The sequence below is a fragment of the Pseudochaenichthys georgianus genome, chromosome 19, assembly GCF_902827115.2.
Source record: "Pseudochaenichthys georgianus chromosome 19, fPseGeo1.2, whole genome shotgun sequence".
NCBI lineage: Eukaryota > Metazoa > Chordata > Actinopteri > Perciformes > Channichthyidae > Pseudochaenichthys > Pseudochaenichthys georgianus.
This window is the reverse complement of record NC_047521.1, coordinates 21,082,148-21,104,218: the sequence shown is the minus strand read 5'-3', so window position 1 is coordinate 21,104,218 and position 22,071 is coordinate 21,082,148. Positions and strand designations below refer to the sequence as shown.

Below are 22,071 nucleotides of genomic sequence, written 5' to 3'. Positions count from 1 at the left end.
AACATGTACTCAAGCACAGAATAAATAAGTGCCATAACCTGAGGAGTAACCTTTGCACAATGTACATCATGTAAATATAACACAAAGGCAAAACCTTTATACATTGCAGTGAGTGCTTTTGTTTGCCAAGGCGGAGGTCCGTGGGGTCGGGAGTCACACGGATAAACACAGTAGAAGGGGCGAACACAATTAAGCCACACACGACAACACAAACACAACACTCAGACGGCATTGAGAGGACAGAGACACAGTGTATAACACGTAAGAATGAAAAAGCCCACATACACACGCGTGATATGACACAACCTGAAGAGAGAGACAACAACAACACAGAGGCACATCAGACAACAACGTGACCCGCTGTTCCCGTTCAATCTTCTTCAGTGTTATGTTTTATTATTAGTTATTGACCCTGAAGCTGCTGGGTGTATTTGCACATGGACACATTACTGCACTATTATTTGTATGCAGGTTGTGCGCCCTCACACAGACACACATAAGTATACACATGTGTGTGCACACTTCTCATTGTGGGTGTATCACAGAGCAATCCCATTTTCTTTCATTTTTTTTTACATATTGCACATTGTTTATCGGATTGTTGCGGAGGTAGGATATCAGCGGTGTTCAGGTTTTAGCGGATAAAAATGAGCCCTAAAATTCCCCCAAAACCTTTCCGTACAGATTTAAGCTCTAACGTACATTAGGTTAAACTGTTTGTGACATTCTCCAAATGTAAATCTGACAGCACACTCTCCACACTCTCAAGACTTTTCAAGGGTGACACTTCAAACCCCACTGAACATGTAGACACAACACTGTGGATGTGGTGGTGTATCTGTGATCTGACGGCATGCTTAGTGTGTGAAGCTACGTCTGTGTTGAAGTGCGTGCCGTACTGGTGTAGTAGTGCAAACATGCTGCAGTGTGTGTTTGAGAGCCAGATTTAAAGTCTCCTATGTTTTCAGTCAAAAGTTGACAAAGCTCGTTTTGAAGTTTATCTTTTCTTCAGTGTTACCTCTGGTCTACGGTTTGATCCAGGAGGAGGTGGAGTTTGCATTGAGGTCCTGCGTTAACAGAGACCCTTCCATCTTATACCAATCGTCAGTCAGAGGGGAGTCTGGGCTGGGTGCCAGGGCTACGGACTCTAGTTAGTGTCAACGAGGGGGTGTTGGAGGTTTGGAGGGAGTGTGAGGGAGTGTTTTGGTGCAGGTTGGCGGCAGGCAGTGGTGGTGATTGGATTGCAGTAGTAAATGAATAAAGGTGTCAGGTTTATCATGAGCACAAAGGTAATGCACATGGGGTAAAACAAACAAAAAGGTTAGGGGTTAGGGGTTAGCACAAAGGAAAAGAAGGAGGGGAATTGTGGGCATGGGATTTAATATTGGGCAGAGGAGTTCAGGAGGGAGGATGTGCACCAGGTTAGGGAGGGGAAGGAAAGGAGGGAGAGGGAAGGAAAGTAGGGAGAGGGAAGGAAAGGAGGGAGAGGGAGAGGGAAGGAAAGGCGGGAGGGGGAGGGTTGGGGAAAAATAAGGCAGGAGAGAGAGAGAGAGAGAGAGAAACAGAATTGACGAGAGAAAATTAATGCATGGTCAACTTACTGAGTCCAGAAGACAGAGAAAGATTTAGATTGTTCATGAATGAGCACGAATGAAGGGAACAGAATACACACACACTATGGAGAGATGGAAGACATGACTGAGTAGAAGAGAAACTAAAAGGAGAGAAGTAGAGGGACAGAAAATCTTGTCTGACTGATGAAATAAAACATGATACCACGCAGTGATGGAAACACAATCAACATGAATGTGAAGAGGTGGAAACAGTAGAAGCAGAGCAGAAGACGTGTGTATGTGTTGTGACTGCATGAGTGTGTGTGTGTATGCTGTAATGGAGAGCTATCAGTAATTGAGGCATTCAAAGTGTGCTTTTCTTCCAACCCACCTTCTCTAAATGTGTGCATCTTATATACAGTAGCCTGTATTAGCATCAGCTGCACTATGAATGTATATTATATACATGTTTGCAGTATGTGGTGCCTGGCATCTTGCTGTGTGGATCTGTTTACGTAAGATGGGCATGTTTTCGTATCTGTCTCCCGGTGTGAAACGTACCTTTCCGCACATTCCCATCTGTGGCACGGAATTCCCTGGTGTTGAGCAGGAAGCAGGCGCGGTCCTGCTGGTAGCGTTCCCGGGTCGGCCCTTGCCCAATGGGGCTCCTCTCGTCTGGGCTCAGCACCTGGTCGATGGTGGGACAGTCCTCGTTAGCCAGCGCGGCCGAGGCTGCGTCACCGTTCTGCTTGGCATCTAGAGGACAGGTGGAAGAAGAAACACATACAGGATCTTCATATAGGAGTTTTATGGGGAAATCATAGAGAAGAGCGTAGTGTGTCTTACAGGATGCCACACAGTAAACATACTCTGTCACCAATGAAAGTCCTGCATTTGAAGTCATCGCTTGAGTTAAAGTAAGTGACTATATTTAGCTAAATTTGACATTTGTAAAATGACCCAATGCAGAAAAATAAAAAACACACAAAAAACTCAAACATTTTTTAAATAAATCAAAAGAAAATAAATTTCAAACCAATACATTTTCTTATATTTGGCAAATTGGGTATTGGTCTTGTGTAAACTGTGGACTAACCTGTCATCAAAGAGCATTTTCTAAATAATTTGTTAGGAAAATAGTAACAGCAACAATAATGTACACATTTGCTTGATTGTATGTTTCCCATCACGCTAAATTGAGTCTTTAGGTGTGTTATTACTGTAATTCAGCGTGTGTTCTATTGACAGTAACTTAAGCAATCACTACATGTGCTTACAGTAGGGCTGCACATTGGTAAATCATCAAGCATGTCTAGTGGTGATTAATGTCCATTAATGATTGAGAATGCTAACTGTAGTAACCCACACGTCGTTCACAGAGGCCTTACTATAACATATGTTACTATCATGTTGTGAGGATACTGCAGAGCACTCTTGGAGCCAGTTGTCAAATCTTTGAGTAATACAACTTCCTACTTAAAAGATCTACTGACACAGCCTACAGGAAACCTTTTTAGTCTGGAGGGAAGCCAGGCAGACGGGAGGTAGTAAAAGCACTGATGAAACCAATATTTTCTGTCTCACTGATGACTAAGGCGGTAAAGTAATGCATTAAAGGTGCATTATTGTTGCATGTGACTGACGCCTGATGCTGCAGCATGTAAAGAGCAAACAAAGAGCAACATGACCTCCTGATTTTACTGCTAATGCCAGAAAGAATATATGTGCAGTCAGCCCAAATCGAGATGCATTAAGCCGTTTTAATGGATAATTGAGTTCATTTTGCTTCAAGTGTTTGTTCTTCACTGACAGATGGGTGCCTTAAGGCCATTTTGGACCAACTAGTTTATCATCAATAACACATGAGTTCTGATGGGCGAGTGATTCCTCTGAAGTGGATCCAAAATCAACTATGCATCCCTTCTTGATAGTACTCTCGCTCGGTCTCTAGCACTCTATCCTTCACTGAACCCCTAAAATGGTCACTTTGCATTCCTAAAACCGAGTAAAGTATTTCCCTTGAAACAAGCAAGCCAGATTTCATTGTAAAATACATTTAAAATAAAAAGACTTAAAGTAAAATAAAAATATCTCACCTCTGTTACTCTCAATCATTTCTTCTTGGGCAAGAGGACAGTCACCCCCCATGCCTCCAGACCCCATCACTCCACCAAGGACATTTCCCAAGAGCCTTTGCGGTGATGCAGTCGCCATAGCCAGGGCATCTGGTTTGCAGTAGTTGGGGGACCCTGGTTGTGGTGCTCTTGGGATATGTTTGTTCTTCTTTTTGGGCAGCTTTTGTTTCGCCATAGCCAGAGAGTAGTACATGCCAAAGTTGTTGACAATAACAGGCACAGGCATGGCAATGGTCAGCACACCAGCCAAGGCACACAGGGCGCCCACCAGCATCCCTGACCACGTCTCCGGGTACATATCTCCATAGCCCAGCGTGGTCATGGTCACAACGGCCCACCAAAACCCAATGGGAATGTTCTTGAAGGCGGTGTGGGCGCAGGCAGTTGGGTCGTCTGGGTCTGCGCCAATCCGCTCAGCGTAGTAGATCATCGTGGCGAAGATGAGGACACCGAGGGCTAAGAAGATGATCAGCAGGAGGAACTCGTTGGTGCTGGCGCGCAGGGTGTGGCCCAGGACACGGAGACCCACAAAGTGGCGGGTCAGCTTGAAGATTCGGAGGATTCGGACAAACCTGACGACGCGGAGGAACCCCAGGACATCCTTGGCAGCTTTGGAGGACAGACCGCTCAGGCCCACCTCCAGATAGAAAGGCAGGATGGCGATGAAATCGATGATGTTGAGGCTGCTCTTGAAGAACTCAAGCTTGTCTGGGCAGAAGGTGACTCGCAGAATGACCTCAATGGTGAACCAGATGACGCACACGCCCTCCACGTATGTCAACCAGCTGTCGGTCACCACCTCGTATACAATCTCCTCCGTGGTTATGTTGCCCACCGTGACGTTCTCCGTCTTCTTCAGGATGGTGTTGAAGGCCTCATGTGTCTCCATGCAGAAAGTGGAGATGGAGATGAGGATGAAGAACAGGGAGCCAAATGCCACATACTGGAAGAAATAAAGAAATCAGCAAACAAAATGAAATGATAGGAAGAGAAAGCAGAAAAAGGGAAGCAAGCAGAAGGAGAAAGAGTCAGTTGCAAATCAAGAACATTTGGCAAGGCAAAGAGGATATAGAGAAGCATAGACAAAAATACCTAAAGACAACAGCAGAGACAAACAACTGGTGGACCCTCCTGCAGACACACTACATTCTATACTATTTACAGAAAACTACTATTTCTCATGTTGTAACGGTCATCTATGTTGAGGTCTTCCCAAAACTTTACACCCATTCTTGATTTTTTTACCAACCACAGGGCATGCAGATTTGCCCTGAAAAGGACCTTGGCATAATTTAACCCATTGTGATCAAAGTCCAAAGATAATCAGACTAATTCAGCCTGATCAAATTATATCTGACAGTCATAAATGATTGTGATGTAGGATGAAGCTATGAAAATAGATGTGCTGTCAGTCTAATGTCGCATCGTGTGCCATGTGAAATTATTATAAATGAATCCAATTATTAATAGTACTATGTGTATCATTCTAAAATGATAACTTATTCTCATATTAGCATACTCTGGAAATATAAATAAACATGTCACATACTGTTGGGTTAATAATTAGAGCACTGACCCCTATTAAAGAAAATGGTTTGACCCGAAAATGTAGGGTCTCAGCTCAGATTTCTAAGGCAATAAAGATGTTTTAAACATGAAATAGGAAGAAAAATGCTTAACAAAAGGAGAGAACATCGCAATGAATTAATGTTAGTCCTGAATCCAAAACAGAAAATAAAAAATGGTTTTATAAATTAATAGAATGATACTACTAACTTATCTGTGGTACTCTGCTAGAGAGGACACAGGAGAAGATGGAGGGATGACAAGGGGGAGAAACCTGTTAGGGTAGGATCAAGGAATAACTGATCATGTGTGTGCTATAGTAGAGTAAACACATACCACACAACAATCCCAGAGCACACTGTGTGGTCCATGTTGTAAAAGGAATTGTGCGAAGGTAGGAGACATTCAGAAAACGTACATGTGTTTCCAGTCTTACAGTACGATGTCAAACCCTTGAACTATGCAGGTTCTTTGAATATTAAGAAAAACGTGTCCGACGCTGTCGTTTTACTACATGCCGTTTCTCCTCCTGCCCCTCCCCTTCATCGATGGTCTGAGTAGCATTTCATTTTCTGAAATGTGTTGATTTTCCTCCTGATAATCTGAAATGTGGGGTTTAGCAAAATACATTTAAACAACGTTTCATGTTTGAAAGTCATGATTAATCCAAACAAATTGAGGCATTACATCTATATAACGGCATAAATAAAGTATCTATCCACCTCCTTCTTTTTGCAATCGTAGGAGTCATTTCATTAATGTGGTTAGGAGATCAAAAATGTAGTGTCAAAGCTTTGAAATATCTTCGTTGTAAATTGTAAAGCTTATGCTGCCTTCGCTAATGTTCTTGTAACGGAAAAAAGGTAACAAATAATATTGAAGGTCCTGTTTCAGACTCAACGTTTTAATTGGGATGCCTCTAACCCCCTCCATATAGTAGGAGTATGGTTTTAGTAAATCTTCTACAAGTGGCATCAATTTGATACTATGTCTTACAGCAGTGCTTCTCAAAGTGTGGTCCGCGGACCACTGGTGGTCCGTGACCGCCCCCTGGTGGTCCCTGAGTATATTGGTAAAATTTCACATTTGAAATAAATACATTTATTTAAGTTTTTCGCACTCTCACGGGAATATCTCCGCAATGGAACGAGCTTAAGTTTCACTTTTGATTGCATGATATAGCCCAGATAAGCACCTTCATCACACATGTTGCCACTTGTTTGTACAATTTTCAGGCGATTTTTAAAAAACGATGTGTTTTTGGATATTTGTGGAATTAGGTGGTCCGCGAGTGTTTTTTTATTGGTTAAGTGGTCCTTGGTATGAAAAAGTTTGAGAAACACTGTCTTACAGCTATATGTTCGCTTATCTACTTTAAAAAGCCTCTCCTCTGTGGTAAATCATCGGGACAGAGAACAACAAAATAAGCTGTCGTATTCAAAATGACTTTCAGGTTTGTTGGCTTGTTCAGCGCTCAAAGACAATTTTCCTTAGCATTGACCATCAGTGTGATCTTTTCCCAGGTTATTATTCTACCGTAGCCCCTTTAATTGTCCTCTCATGCGAGCAGTTTGATAACATCAGTGTGTGTGTGTGAAAACAGCACCATTTCCCCATCTGTTACAAGCCCTGCAGTGTATTTATAGAAGCATAACTTTGAGCTTTATCAAATGAATAATAAAACAGACATGGCCTGAAGAGCAAAAGAGAAAGGTAATTCAGACTTGAGTGGCGCCCATATATAAGAAGCCTGAGTGCCTTCAGTGTATAATGCATGTCAATGTGTATTTTCCACATTATGCACTTATGTAATATCAAACGCAACATACTTAAAGCCTTAAACTAAGCAAATGAAACAGTTTAGGTTATTTTTTCTGAAGAAGGTCTTGCTTTTCTTTCTCTCCGCTTTCCTTTGAGTTGAAAATTGGATGAGAGCCATACACATTTGTTTTCCAAGTGCCTTCATGACAGAAATTGACTAAGTAGAAGACTCTGAGGCGCTGCATTTATTAAGGAGATTAGCTGACGAGCGTTTAGCCAAAGTAGTGACCTTCCAGGAAAGACAGTGGTGTAGCCTAAGTCAATATCCAATGTATAAACGTATAGGTTATTTTAGTATCTATATAAGGTGCAATTAAATCACAAAAATTGCAACATCTTTTCAAGGATTACCTCTGTAAACCGGACAGTTTGAAAACGTACATTATCAGGATGCTCCAGTTTTTTCCTTTACCCTCAAAGACCCCAAATTTCTCCCGCCTTTTTTCCTGTCCTTTTCTGTCTACGTTATGTAGACACTAGATGGTGTCTGACCTACTTTCTCAGACTGCAGAGCTCTTCCCCTCTGTATCATGAACACACACAGACTGAGGTTCTTAATCACCCTCCTCCTTCCACCCCTATGCCAGCCCCCGGTCCTGGGGAAGCAGGAAAGCCCCGGTGGGACCTGCTCTGGATGCCCCCTCACTCGCTAAACTCAGACAACCTTCAGATGTACAAATCAGAGCATGGAGGAGAGTTTTTCCCTGAAGTGATACGCACTTATTTTTCCTACAGTTGCTTTTATTCCTTACAACCACATTAATAAAGGCTAATCTCAAGATTAGCAGCACGCTTACGAAGTGATGAAATGGAGAAATATCCCCAAAGTGAGTTTTTGAATGCTTTTTTAGACCTTCACTGTGGATAAAAACACAAGTGGCAGAACTGCAGTGGCATCTTATCTTATCTAAGTAGGTGGAGACACAGGTGGAGACACAGGAGGGGGTGGACAGGTGGGAGGGACACCAGACGATGCGGATCGTAGAGAAGCATAAAGGAAAAAGTTGAAGCAATCCACCAGAAAGAACAGAGCGCGATGAAAGTCAGAGGAGGTGAGGGCCGAAAGACAAAATCTGGAGCATAATTCAAACAGGGAGAATAACTTTTACTAAGGTGAATCAGCGGTCTGATAATCCTATAGTGATGTGGCTGTCACGCAAAGACAGCAACAACAGAATACATATTGATAAGAATGAGACAAACTAAAACGACTATCAGGAGACTTAAGGCTAATAGGATATGACAGGCCTTATAAGTAACTTCTGTCAACAAAGGGGGCATAGGAAGTACTTTGTCTATTCTCCTTACATATAATACATTTTAAGAACCACAGTACATTGAAAGGAATACATATGACTCAAAGCTACAGTTAGTAAGATGTGCTATAATATCAAATATATCCATTTAATGACAAGTATGGGATCGTGGGAAAATGTCACCTTTATCCTGGCCAAAATCATTTGATATTATCCTAAGTGGACTAAAATAAATAGATGCGCTCAAAATAATATATTCGCAAACAAATCAAATTCATATGTAGTTGAGCCTAGTGTTCGTAAGGCTCATCTAAAACCCAAAACATCTTGGCAGGTCTGTTTTGAATGTTTGCCATCTGATACATCGATGTGGGGTCATGAGAAAGCTCTATGTAATGTAAAGTAAAGATTAATCTAAGGGAAGGCTTTGACTATATTTCACCTAGACGATTGTATCATTTTAAATAAACACAGATACTTTTCCACAACAATTAGCCCTGATCTATTATTTTCACTAAATGAACATACTCCCACACTGAAAGCGTTCTTCTCTTGTCTGGCTGGTAAAGTATGATGAGCGAACACACAAGAGATTTGTGATGAAACCGCCAAGCCTCCTCTGATTTGCAGATCGGCCCTCATCTCTAAATTACACTTTGGTGTCAGGTGGGAACTCTGGTGGGAAATCCTTAACACACAGGAAATAACACACATCTGTATGTCAACCTCACAGCCTGAGACTGAAACAGTAAACTCCTCAACGACGGTTAGACTGAAAGATTGACTCACCAATGACAGCGTACCTTTTTAACGGAAATAAATACAGGTCTTAAAGGGCACAGATCAACACTAGGGTTGCACTTAACATCATGCTAAGTGAAACTTTAACCTAACGTACTGTACTATAATTCCATTACTTTGACCACGCTACAATACAATACTGCCAGTGATGACACAAAGGTTCATTCATGGTTTCAGTAATTAAATGATGCCGTGGTTCACAATGGCAGAGCACAGTCGATTGCACATCGAATCAATATTGATCAATGCAACACAGCAGCCAGTCCTTTTTAAATATGCAGCAGCATGTCAAGCAGTGTGATCAGGAAGCACCCCCCCCCCCCCCCCCACTGCTAAGAAATGTAACCTTAAGCCACACATCAGGTGTAGATGAGTGTGTGTGTGCGTGTGTGTGTACTGTATGTGCCTGTGTTCACATGTGTTGGCGTTATTGCCGGGCTCAAGTGTGTGTGTGTGTGTGTGTGTGTGTGTGTGTGTGTGTGTGTGTGTGTGTGTGTGTGTGTGTGTGTGTGTGTGTGTGTGTGTGTGTGTGTGTGTGTGTGTGTGTGTGTGTGTGTGTGTGTGTGTGTGTGTGTGTGTGTGTGTGTGTGTGTGTGTGTGTGTGTGTGTGTGTGTGTGTGTGTGTGTGTGTGTGTGTGTGTTCTAGCATTACTATACTTGTGGGGACCTAAATCTGTTTACATAGTCACGTGTGGGGACTCGCGTCCCTTTATGGGGACAAAATGGAGGTCCCCATGAGGGGAATCATTAATTTTAGGGTGAAGACTTGGTTAGGTTTAGGATTAGGGTTAGGGTTAGGGTTAGGCATGTGTTGGTTAAGGTTAGGATAAGTCTCCAGGAAATGCATGTAAGTCAATGTAATGTCCCCTGAAGTGATGTATACATGGTATGTGTGTGTGTGTGTGTGTGTGTGTGTGTGTGTGTGTGTGTGTGTGTGTGTGTGTGTGTGTGTGTGTGTGTGTGTGTGTGTGTGTGTGTGTGTGTGTGTGTGTGCGTGCGCGCGTGCGTGTGTGTGTGTGTGTGTGTGTGTGTGTGTGTGTGTGTGGACATGACTCACGATGTGAGACAAACAGCCTATGGGCACAGGAGGTGTGTGTGCGCACGCTTGCTGATCTCAGATAGTGAGAGGTAACTCCATGAGCACTGCATTGGGGTGATGGAGAGGGACGAGTGGAGACACAAAGGGAAATATAGAGGTAGAGGAAGATGAAAGGAAAGTAGCAATCTGTCACTTCACACTTATTTATCTCCTCGGGCACTTTGTGTCTGTTCTCTCCCTCCATCACTCTCCTCGCTGCGACATGAAGGTATGCATGTGGACGGTCGTATGAATATATGATTCGGAGGCACAGTGTATTGTTTGAATCCCCGACAGTAAACGCCTGACACCTGCAGTCCAATGACCTTCAAGGCCCAATAGAGTCTCCCCTCGCTCTCCAGACTCTGAAATTAGATTTTCAAAGATCATCAACATAAATTGAAAAGAGCCGGAGTCAGAGACGGAGAGACAAAGAGAGAGAAGCAAATGAGAAAGAGCTTCTGGAGAGAGAGAGAGAGAGAGAGAGAGAGAGAGAGAGAGAGAGAGAGAGGGAGAGAGAGAGAGAGAGAAAGGAAGTTGATGATAGAGAGCGTTTGATTGTGTTTCGACGGATGAATGAGGAAGAGCGAGTGAAGGAATGGAGGTGGAGCAGATGAAAAGACGAGCACAGGAGAGAATACAATGACGTGAACCAATCAAGGGGAGAGAGCAGGGGCACCGGAGAGAGTGAGAGTGCAATAAAGAGATAGAAAAGAAGAAAGGAGGAGGTGTTGGGAGAGCATGAATGTAAGCGATATAACCACGGAGAGATGCTCGGCGGCGATATCAGCCCTGCAGGCGTTTTGCGTGCACGGTGGTGCGCTGCACTCTTCCTTAACGGAACCCTGGTGGCGCTGTGTGTACTGCGGCAGCATCCAGGAGAGCTTTATCATTACAGTATTACCACAGCCCTGCCTGGTTCTCTGTCACCATGACAACCACTGCGTTAGCCTCTGCTTTCAGGCACCAAGGACAGGACTAAGCCAAACACTGCTCCTACAGCTGGCATACAGGCTGAATGTAGAAGAGCAGAGCTGCGATTGTGAGATGGAAGATTAACATTCGAGATGTCGGGGGGGGTGACCTTGACAGAGATTTCGAGACAAATAAAGGGCCGTGCTTCTGATGAACAGATCTTTGGTTCTGATGTTCTGATGGGGATGTTTGATAAGCATTAATATGACGATCAACGTCAGTCAGGGCAAAGCTAATGGGGGACCATTGCAGAGTCAGCAACGATAAGAAGACATTGAAGGATGATGTGAAATTGGCACGTGAATGAGGCATGACGTCTAAGCGATTTGAAATACAGAACGTGTTCCTGAAGGGCAACCCGAGCGCTGGGTTAGACTTGGACAGAGAAGATTAATCTATTATCTTAGGTGAACGGCTGCGGCCTTCGCTCAGAGACGTTTAAAGTAGCCACTTAGCGTGCAGTGTGAGTATAACCTTGGGTGGGTTTACGGGAATAGCCTTCGCTTTACCATCGTCATCATCACTGTTGTCATCATCGCCATTATATTCTGAGAAACAGGGCAGTAAAACGCTCTTGAACAAGACAAAGAGAATAGCTAAAATGTCAGAAGAGAGTTCGCTCTCGGGACATGGCGTGTGAAACGGACCAGCGGAAAACCCGAGTGGAAAGGCAGAGAGAGAGAGAGAGAGAGAGAGAGAGAGAGAGAGAGAGAGAGAGAGAGAGAGAGAGAGAGAGAGAGAGAGAGAGAGAGAGAGCGGTTCAGAAAACATGTCTTTCATTTTTTTAACTGCTGCATTTTCTCTCAGTGTTGAATTATGAATTACTTTAGTGGCTTTTAGTCGTTTATGATCCCCTAGCCCAAGGCGTCCTCATGTGAGTTATCCTGGCATGGTCCATGAAACGTGTCGAAGACTGTTAATCACAGTGTTCAGGGCGTCATATTGCATGAAGTCCGCTAATTACAATTAGCACATGGAAAGCAATAGGGCTAAACTGAATGTATTTGTTTTTTACATTCAAAGCTAGTATTGAGGTTTTTTTAGAATAAACCTATGTCTGACGAAAATAAGTCAGTATAACTGGCACTTTATTTTGTTGGATCGTTATCAGCAACCTTAAGGTGCCAAGCTGTTTATTTCTTCAACATTTACTTATGGAGTGCCAAGTGAAAGCAGATTCATATTGGATACAGTTCTTTGAAATGTAGTATCGCAATGTTATCTGGTGCAGTATATTGCTGATAAACCGCCCTGTTACTGAAGTTACCTGCCTCACTTTAAGAGCGTCAACAGCAGAACAAACAGTATTTGGACTGCAGGGGAAATGTTGCTCTTGAAACAGCAACAAATGTGGACTAAAAGCCAATATATTTCATAAGATAAAAACATTTTGGGCATGATAACATGTATCTGTTATCAATAGATTTTGACTGAGTTTTAGAAAGTCAAGACTGGAATCTAATCCTACAAATTGTATAATGTTATTAATATTTGTGTAGGAGAATAAGGTAGCTGGAGCCCAAAATAAGAGCAAAAAGTAGAGGTAATGTTGGACTTACATTCATCAAATGGAGACAAACAAATGAATAATGATGTTGCTTCATGAGTGTAAATGGGCAGCTGTTTGCTAACCTGAGTGTTTGTTGTATTGACTTAAAAGCTAATAATGATGTCATTGCTTGGTTGGCATTACATTTTCAGTGATATAACATCTTACACATCTTCAAATTCTGTCATGAACAAATGTTGGGAATTTTACCAGAAAATACCTTGACTAATGGATATTGGCATGAATCTGCAGCAGCATTCTCTTGGTACTACATTAACATGTCAGACATTTTGATTCTGGTTGCTCTACCATTGGAGAACAGTCAAGATGTCAAGGTGCAATGCTCTGGTGACCGCTCAGCTAATTATAAAGAGCGGGTCCATGACTGCTGATAACAACAGACTCACAATAGAAATAAGGTAATATCAGAGGACTGACTCTACCCGCGCCCTACGACGCGCATGTAGACGAGCAGAGAGGAGATGGAAGAAGGATAAACTTCACGTCTCCTTGGGGATTCTGAGAGACAGTTTAAGCGAATATCAGAGGGCTGTTAAATGTGCAAAAACTCATTTTATTTCAAATCTTGTGTCCAAAAACAGAAATAGGCCCCAGTTCCTTTTTACCACTCTTAATTCTCTTTTAAATCCCTGTAACTCTCCCTGTGTTGTGCCATCACCTACTCTATGTGAAAAGTTTCTTTCATTCTTTAACGATAAAGTCTTGGCCATCAGATCTTCACCTCCTCCTCTCACCTTAGACCCAGCAGTGTCTCCTGTGTGCTCAGCTATCTTCGAGCAGTTTGACCTGGTTTCACTGTCCGAGTTATCTGAGGTGGTTAGAAAATTGAAACCTTCACAATACCCCTTTGACAGTATTCCTCCCAGACTACTGAAAGACGTTTTTAATACTATTGGGTCATATATTTTAACTTTGATAAATATCTCTCTCACCTCAGGCTACGTTCCAACCTTTTTTAAACATGCTGTAGTGCAGCCTCTTATCAAAAAACAAAACCTTGATCATTCTGTTCTCTCCAACTTTAGACCTATCTCTAAGCTTCCCTTCCTGTCTAAAGTCCTAGAGAAATTGGTTTTAGCACAACTGCAGTCACACCTTGTTTTAAACTGCATATCAGAGAAGTTTCAGTCTGGTTTTAAATAACGCCACAGCACGGAAACTGCTCTTCTAAGAGTTTTGAATGATCTTCTTTTAACTGCTGATTCTGGGAATTCTGCTGTGCTTGTGCTTTTAGATTTGTCTGCTGCTTTTGACACCATTGACCACCACATTTTGTTATCACGCCTTGAACTGTGTGTCGGTATTAAAGGTAACGTCCTAAAATGGTTTAAATCCTATCTGTCAGAAAGGACCTTTTCTGTGCATCTTGGCCAGTATTCTTCAGCTGCAGCCCCACTAGCATATGGGGTCCCACAAGGCTCTGTCCTGGGCCCCATTTGGTTCAGTCTGTATTTACTACCTCTGGGGTCAATTTTTAAAAAGCACAACATTTCTTACCATTGCTTTGCAGATGATCTGCAGGTATACCTGCCTATAACAGCAAATAAGGAATCTAGGATTGCCTTGCTTAGCTGTCTGAAAGACATAAAATCATGGATGGAAATCAACTTCTTGACTCTTAATGAAAAGAAGACGGAGATTATAATATTTGGACAAACAGATGGCTTTAATAGTGTAGTCGGCCCCTTAGCCTCCTACAGCCGTCCCTCTGTCAGAAATCTTGGAGTCATCTTTGACAACTGTTTTAAATTTGACAAACAGATAAACTCAGTTGTCAAGACAAGCTTCTTCCAGCTGCGGCTTCTGGGGAAGGTAAAAGCCTATCTTCCTAGTAAGGAATTTGAACAGCTAATCCACTTATTTATCACGTCTCGTTTAGACTACTGTAACTCCCTCTATATTGGTGTTGACAAGTGCTTGATCCGTCGCCTGCAGCTGGTCCAAAATGCGGCTGCCCGCCTTCTTACTGGGAAGAGACGTTATGACCACATCACACCCGTTTTGGCAGACCTTCATTGGCTTCCTGTCAGTTACAGGATCCAGTTCAAGTACTTACTTGTTGTTTTTAAATCATTGCATGGACTGGCACCACATTACCTGTCTGAGTTGTTGCACCGCCATGCTCCTGCTAGAGCATTGCGCTCAGCTCAGCAGAATATGTTGGTGGTTCCTCGGAGCAGGAAAAAAACCAGAGGTGACAGGGCCTTCAGTGTTGCAGCTCCCAGACTGTGGAACAGCCTCCCAGCACATATCCGGACTGTTGAGTCTATTGAACTTTTTAAATCCCAGCTAAAAACTCACCTCTTTGCACTGGCTTTTAATACTAGTTGAGCATTACATTTTTATATTTGTATGTGTTTTTTATTTATTTATTTTTTATATGTTTCTAGTTATTGTGCTTTTTATTATGTTTTTAATTATTGTTTTTATTATCGTACTCCCATTGGGTTATTCACTATTGTAGTTACTGCCTGCCCTGTACAGCACTTTGGTCAGCCGAAGGTTGTTTTAAATGTGCTATATAAATAAATAAAGATTGAGATTGAGATTGAGAGGAGAGATCACATTCTTGTGGTCCTCCTCCCCTATTCCTGTCCTACAGAAACGTCTCGCCTCAAGGGAAATCCAATTGACTTTGGTGGAGGAGGACGATAGTGTCCGAGACAAGACAGGCAGTAAAAGACTGTGAGCCCCTGTTAGGGGTCACTGAACACGGGACGCTGCGGGATAATGAAGGGCAGGACAGGCGAGGCGTGGAAAACGGGTGGGACTGGAAGAAGTCAAGGGAAGTTACGGGATTGCTGCATGTGTTGCAATATTGCATGTGGGCGAAACACAAGTGCATCAGGCTCATCAAACAGATGAATGTAGCAGGAGCTGAATAAGGAGGAGCGACGGAGGTTAGAAAGAGTAGGCTCTGAACTACGAGATATAATTAGCTTGTGCTCGGGGTAATCCTCGGATATACTTTATTTTCTAAATGTGAGAAACACTGACTCTGAGGTTAGGGCTCTTGGAAGTGATCCTGGTAAAATTGCAATCATCAAACAGACTTCTGTTTCAGACATTCCCTGAATGACTCAACTCCTTGACACGCTACAGACAAATCGAGCTCTCACACACACACACACACACACACACACACCAACACGTTCTCACTCTCATCCCGTCACATATTGACGGACGGTCAGGGCCCCTCCCCGTCGCTATATTACGTACAGGGTACCCCTTTCCCGTCATTTTCTACGGGCAGGGCGTCCCATAGACCTTCATTGCGGACACAGCGGACCCCTTGCCCGTCAGGCTTCTACGGGCAGGGCGTCCATAGACCTTCATTGCGGACACAGCGAACCCCTTGACCGTCAGGCTTCTACGGGCAGGGCGTCCCATGGACCTTCATAATGCCTATTTTAAGGTTCATTTGGCCATTAAAATGCGTTTTGATCTCATTTTATGCGAGTAATGAGTTTTTATTTCGGATTATTTGTGCATTACATGTCCGGTTATTTTTATTTTTAAATTCAGTTCCTGACGAACGCCAAAAAAGACCGAGATTATGGAATTAAACCAATAAATAAAAGCAAGGATAATTGTATGTTATTGGTGAGTAAATAACAGTGTGTTATTTTGAAAAGAATAACAAATTAGAAGGAAAAAAAGATTTTAAAAATACGAGGCTCTGAGCCCCATGCATTTTCCTCACAGACGTAAGGTAATCTTCGTCATAACTAGCAAACTAAACATCATGTACATGTACTGCACAAATAATCAGAAATAAAAACTCATTACTCGCATACAATGACATCAAAACGCATTTTAACGGCCAAATGAACCATAAAATAGGCATTTTTCCACCGAGAATAACACGAAGGACAGCCATTGTTGTTGATCACGTGGTCTGGGAGCTGTTGCAGCGTCCATAGCAACCACCTAGCAACCATGAATGTGTACACATTCATGAAGTAATCTTCGTCATAACTAGCAAACTAAACATCATGTACATGTACTGCACAAATAATCAGAAATAAAAACTCATTACTCGCATAAAATGACATCAAAATGCATTTTAATGGCCAAATGAACCTTAAAATAGGCATTATGAAGGTCTATGGGACGCCCTTCCCGTAGAAGCCTGACGGTCAAGGGGTCCGCTGTCCGCAATGAAGGTCTATGGGACGCCCTGCCGTAGAAAATTACGGGAAAGGGGTACCCTGTACGTAATATAGCGACGGGGAGGGGCCCTGACCGTCCGTCAATATGTGACGGGATGGGAGTGAGAACGTGTTGCACACACACACACACACACACACACACACACACACACACACACACACACACATACTGCTCTCCAGTCGTCACAGTGCTGTATCAGCTCTGCAGCGTTCAGGTACCCTCCATTGAATTCCTGCTGCAGTCCTGTCAAACCTTTCTGAAGACAAACAAACACTGTGTGGAGGTGAGTGAACTGTACACGTGCCACCTGCTTTGTATTCAGTCCGGATTACTGCAGCATGCTATTTACATTTGTCCTTTGCGACGCAGCATCCCACCCCCCCCCCCTTCCTTTTCAGCAGATCCTCCCTTTTTCCTGCCTTACCAACCTGTTTTCTCAATCTTCGTATCGTTCGAGACACGCAAAGCAAGTTAAACAAAGCTGTCCTTGTTCTAATAGCTGTTTTGATTGACTGCCTCCCCCTCCCCCTCTCTCCCTCTGTGCTTCAGTCAAAATCTGTAATCTACCTCATAGCCCCATAAAAAAAAAGGAAATCAAATGAGACAATCACAAAGGCCTATTTGGTAAACAAGAGCACTACACATATTAAACTGTCAACCATTCAATGTCGAGTTGCTCATTAAGTTTAACAGAAACAAATTGAAAGTTTGAGAGAATGATCTCAACAAATAGGACATTCTGATACATTTGCATCCAGATCCACTCTCAAATCCGACCGTTACTCACTTCTCTCGATCATGTTTCTATTTAGGGGAGTCATTCGCTCTGCCTCCACTCCACTGCCACTTGGACAGGAGGGACAATCACGAGGAAGCAGATGGTCACACAGGAATTGTCCCAGTGACGTCCTCCAATGTAATTTTCCAAGGGAATGAGCAGTGATACATTTTGACTGTTTGAGTGCCAAAGGGTAACGACTGAACACCTGATCAAGAAAACTGTCTCAGGAGAGAGAAGGAAATCATTTTTCAAACATAAATGCAAAAGATCCTGCATAGAGATTATTAATTATAAGGGTGTGATGCTTTATTTATGATTGTTAACTGCAAGTTGGTTTTGAGTGTTTGATGGATTACATGAGCAACTTCATCACTTTATGTATCAATTGAGAAGATAATCTGCAGATTAACTGTTAATAATTATCTTTAGAATCTAGGTGTAGTCATGGACTCTGACCTGAGTTTCAACAGTCACATTAAAACAATTACTAAATCAGCCTACTATCACCTAAAGAATATATCTAGGATTAAAAGACTAATGTCACAGCAGGATTTGGAAAAACTTGTCCATGCCTTTATCTTCAGTAGACTGGACTACTGCAATGGTGTCTTCACAGGTCTCATTAAAAAATCTATTAGAAAGCTGCAGCTAATTCAGAACGCCGCTGCTCGAGTCCTCACTAACACTAAGAAAGTGGATCACATCACTCCAGTTCTGAAGTCTTTACACTGGCTTCCTGTGTGTCAAATAATTGTTTCAAAACTATTGCTGCTGGTTTATAAAGCATTGAATGGTTTAGGCCCAAAATACATTTCTGATCTACTGCTAAATTATGAACCATCCAGATCTCTCAGGTCTTCAGGGACTGGTCAGCTTTCTGTCCCCAGAGTCAGAACTAAACATGGTAAAGTTCCCATCAGCAAAAACACGTGGTTTTGCTATCCTGGCTCCAAAATGGTGGAATGAGCTCCCCATTGACATCAGGACAGCAGAAAGCCTGCACATCTTCCGGCGCAGACTGAAAACTCATCTCTTTCGACTCCACTTCGAGCGATAGAACTATTAACAAAGCACTTATATACTAATAAAGGGCTGGCTTATCTAAAGCCAGTTGAGTAGCACTTGAAATGTTTGGCTCTATGAAACCTGATGCACTAATATGATTCTGTTTTCTTCAAGGTTGTGTCTTCCTGGTCGAATGTACTTATTGTAAGTCGCTTGGATAAAAGCGTCAGCTAAATGCAATGTAATGTAATGTAATGTAAAAAAGCAGCGTTTAGTTATTATGCTACAAATATCTGGAACAAACTCCCAGAAACCTGCAGATCCGCTGCAACTCTGACTACTTTTAAATCCAGGCTGAAGACTTTTCTTTTTGCCGCTGCTTTTAATTGAACTATTCATATCTTAAACTGCACTGTAACTTTTATCCATGTATTTTTTTTTTTTTAATGTTTATTTTATTATCTTTGCTTTTTAATGACTGATTTGAAATGCCATTTTCTTAATGTATTTCATTTTTATAAAGCACTTTGAATTGCCTCGTGTTGAAAGGTGCTATATAAATAAACTTGCCTTGCCTTTAGTCCCGGCCCTAGAAGAAGTTGGACATGCTCTCAAATTAGGTATTTTCTTCAGTTCAAAAGATTACAAACTGCTCAGCCACCTTATTTCTATAACCCTAATTATTTGAAGACATGTTTATATTTTGTTATCATTTAATACAGAGATAGAGCTGCAATGATTAGTCAACCAATCGACAGATCAGTAGAAAAATACTCTATAAACTATTTTAGTAATCAATTAATCGTTAATGTAATTTCTTTTGTTTTATTATTTAAAATCATTGAATATTGTTGGGTTTTGGAATGACTAAACATTTGTTAAGATGACAATGGACATAAAAAAACTGGCACTTTTAACTATTCATTTTATAGACCAAACAATTATTGGGGAAAATATGTGGAAGTTTAAGGAAATTAGGTGAAGCCCTACTGAAAAGTTCCAATCATGTTTTGGTTTCTAAATGTCAAATGTTATTTTGTTATGAATATAAAAAGCAATTTGAACATATTCACTTTGGTTCAGGGAACTTTCCTAGTTTTCTGTATTAAAAACTGAAAAAAAGGATATGAAATACCTTAAATGTACACATTTTGCTCCCTAAATGTGATGACTGATTGGAAAACTTGCTTGCAATATTATCTGCCAGCTAATTAACTCTCACGTTGTTGGTTTATGTCTTCATTAAAGGCATGTATTTGGGACGCTGCCCTGTGTGAGAGCGATCTGCGGGGTTACATGCGGAGGCGTGTCACATGAAGTGATTTATCAGCGTGCTGTAAGTGCGAGTGCTCAGCTGAATGCTTTATGGGCGGCTACACTTACAGAGTATGGGCCAGTGTGTAAAGATGAGCGCACTGAAACTGATTTATGTTCAGCCAGGTGTTCAAGGGGGTCAAATGTGAGATGCATGTTGTGAGTGAGTAAATGTGTTTCTGTACCACAGCAAGTATCTCTGTAGTTACACTATGTGCTGATTATTTCTTATGAATTATTGACTCTCTTAATGCAGCGATGGGACTCATGATTCAGCATGCAATTAAATCTATTTTCTCCCTGTTATTATGAGCACACTGTGTACTTGTTTGTTTACACACATGATTGATGATTGTGCATGTGGTGGCCTGAGCGACTATAGTACACAATACACTGTTCTCTCGTGTGATTTGACAAGATTTGCCCCATTTAGAGAATTCAGACTCCCACAACTGTAGTCGGCTCTGGCGCCGTGGGAGATCTCCACGATGCAAATTCTAGAGCATAAGGGCGAAATGTCCGGGGTTTACCACAAGGTCCGACTAATTGACAGTGAGTACAGCCTTGCGGAGCGCTGATTCAGCACTTAACCAGCATGGCTAAATGGACTGAGGCAGAGGAGGAAGATGGCTGGGAACATGGGCGTAATTTCCACTGGGGACAGGGGAGACATGTCCCCCCCCACTTTTCAAAATCTTATTTGTGTCCCCCCCACTTTTTAAATGTGGTTATTATTTATTTTTTACGCAAGCGGTCATCGTCACGGAGGAGCGTCTGTGTGTGTAGCACGAGCGCATCTTGTGAGAGAGAGATAGAAAGAGACATAGAGAGTTACGGCGGTTGTTGCTAACGGAGATTAGTAGCTGTTTCAACAATAAGGAGAGGGAGAGCTCTTTCCTGTTGGACTTTGAGAGACAGAGAGAGAGAGAGAGAGAGAGAGAGAGAGAGAGAGAGAGAGAGAGAGAGGGACGGACGGACTGAGAGAGTTACGTGGGTTGTTGTTAGCATCTGGTGCTAGCTCGGAGCAAACAGAGATTAGAAGCTGTTTCAACAATAAGGAGAGGGAGAGTCCTCTCAGGTCGGACTGAGAGAGATAACGTCAGCTCAGGGAGGTAAAGGACTCTGAGTGATTAGGTTGTAAACTTTAGTCTAAGTTATCTCAGTGGGTCGCAAACAGTGTGGTCATCTATGTAAACACATATTTCCATCTATGTAATATTAGTTGTAGGCCTATATAAAATAAGTTAAGAAATCTATCCAATGTCAGTACAAAAATAAAAAACACAGTTTGAAAGGGGAGTTATTGCAAAGGGGGAGCATTGCCCAAATATGCATAAATAAAAAGAAAGAATGCAGACTAGGTAAGATAAAGATAGGAGAGAGGAGTTTATCAATTATGTGTTATAGGTTGTGAGCATATTCTAATGGTTTTTGATTATTGAAATATATACAGTTCTGTTTCATATGTTTGTTGAGAACTGTATCCATACATCTCTTCTTTTTTTTTAACGATACAATTGTTACTCTTAGAAACAAAATTAATGACCTCTTGCCTTTGACCAGTATAGTGTTATCAACAGCTCCCGGAAATTTAAGTTCTAATATTACACTAGATAGTAAACTAGAATGCTTTTCAGCCATAAACCTTGAACAATTAAATTCAATTATTCTTTCTTCTAAACCATCAACGTGTATCTTAGACCCAATTCCAACTAAGCTGTTGAAGGAAGTGTTTCCAATAATTAGCACTTCTTTATTAAATATTATGAATATGTCTTTATTATCAGGCTATGTTCCCCAATCATTCAAAGTAGCAGTAATAAAACCGCTTCTTAAAAAGCACAACCTCGATCCAGAGGTTTTAGCCAACTATAGACCTATTTCTAATCTTCCGTTCCTCTCAAAAATTCTTGAGAAAGCAGTCGCAAAACAGCTGCGTGATTACTTAAAAAAACAGTTTATTTGAAGATTTTCAGTCTGGCTTTAGAACACATCATAGCACAGAGACAGCTCTGGTTAAAGTCACAAATGACATTCTAATAG

General features: G+C 41.9%; 1 protein-coding gene across 3 annotated transcripts in view; it reads right to left on the bottom strand.

Moving 5' to 3' along the window:
- The window catches only part of LOC117464719 (voltage-gated potassium channel KCNC1-like), a 58,846-nt gene that overhangs the window by 16,784 nt on the left and 19,991 nt on the right, over window positions 1-22,071 (bottom strand). For 2 of the 3 annotated variants that reach the window (XM_034107340.2, XM_034107337.2), the window contains exons 3-4: window positions 3,650-4,631; window positions 2,115-2,309 (exon numbers count right to left, since the gene is read on the bottom strand). In XM_034107340.2, the coding sequence (XP_033963231.1) occupies window positions 2,115-2,309; window positions 3,650-4,631 (1,177 nt within the window). Of the gene's footprint in view, window positions 1-1,018; window positions 1,148-2,114; window positions 2,310-3,649; window positions 4,632-22,071 lie in introns of all 3 variants that reach the window. The other variant, XM_034107338.2, reaches the window with a different exon arrangement.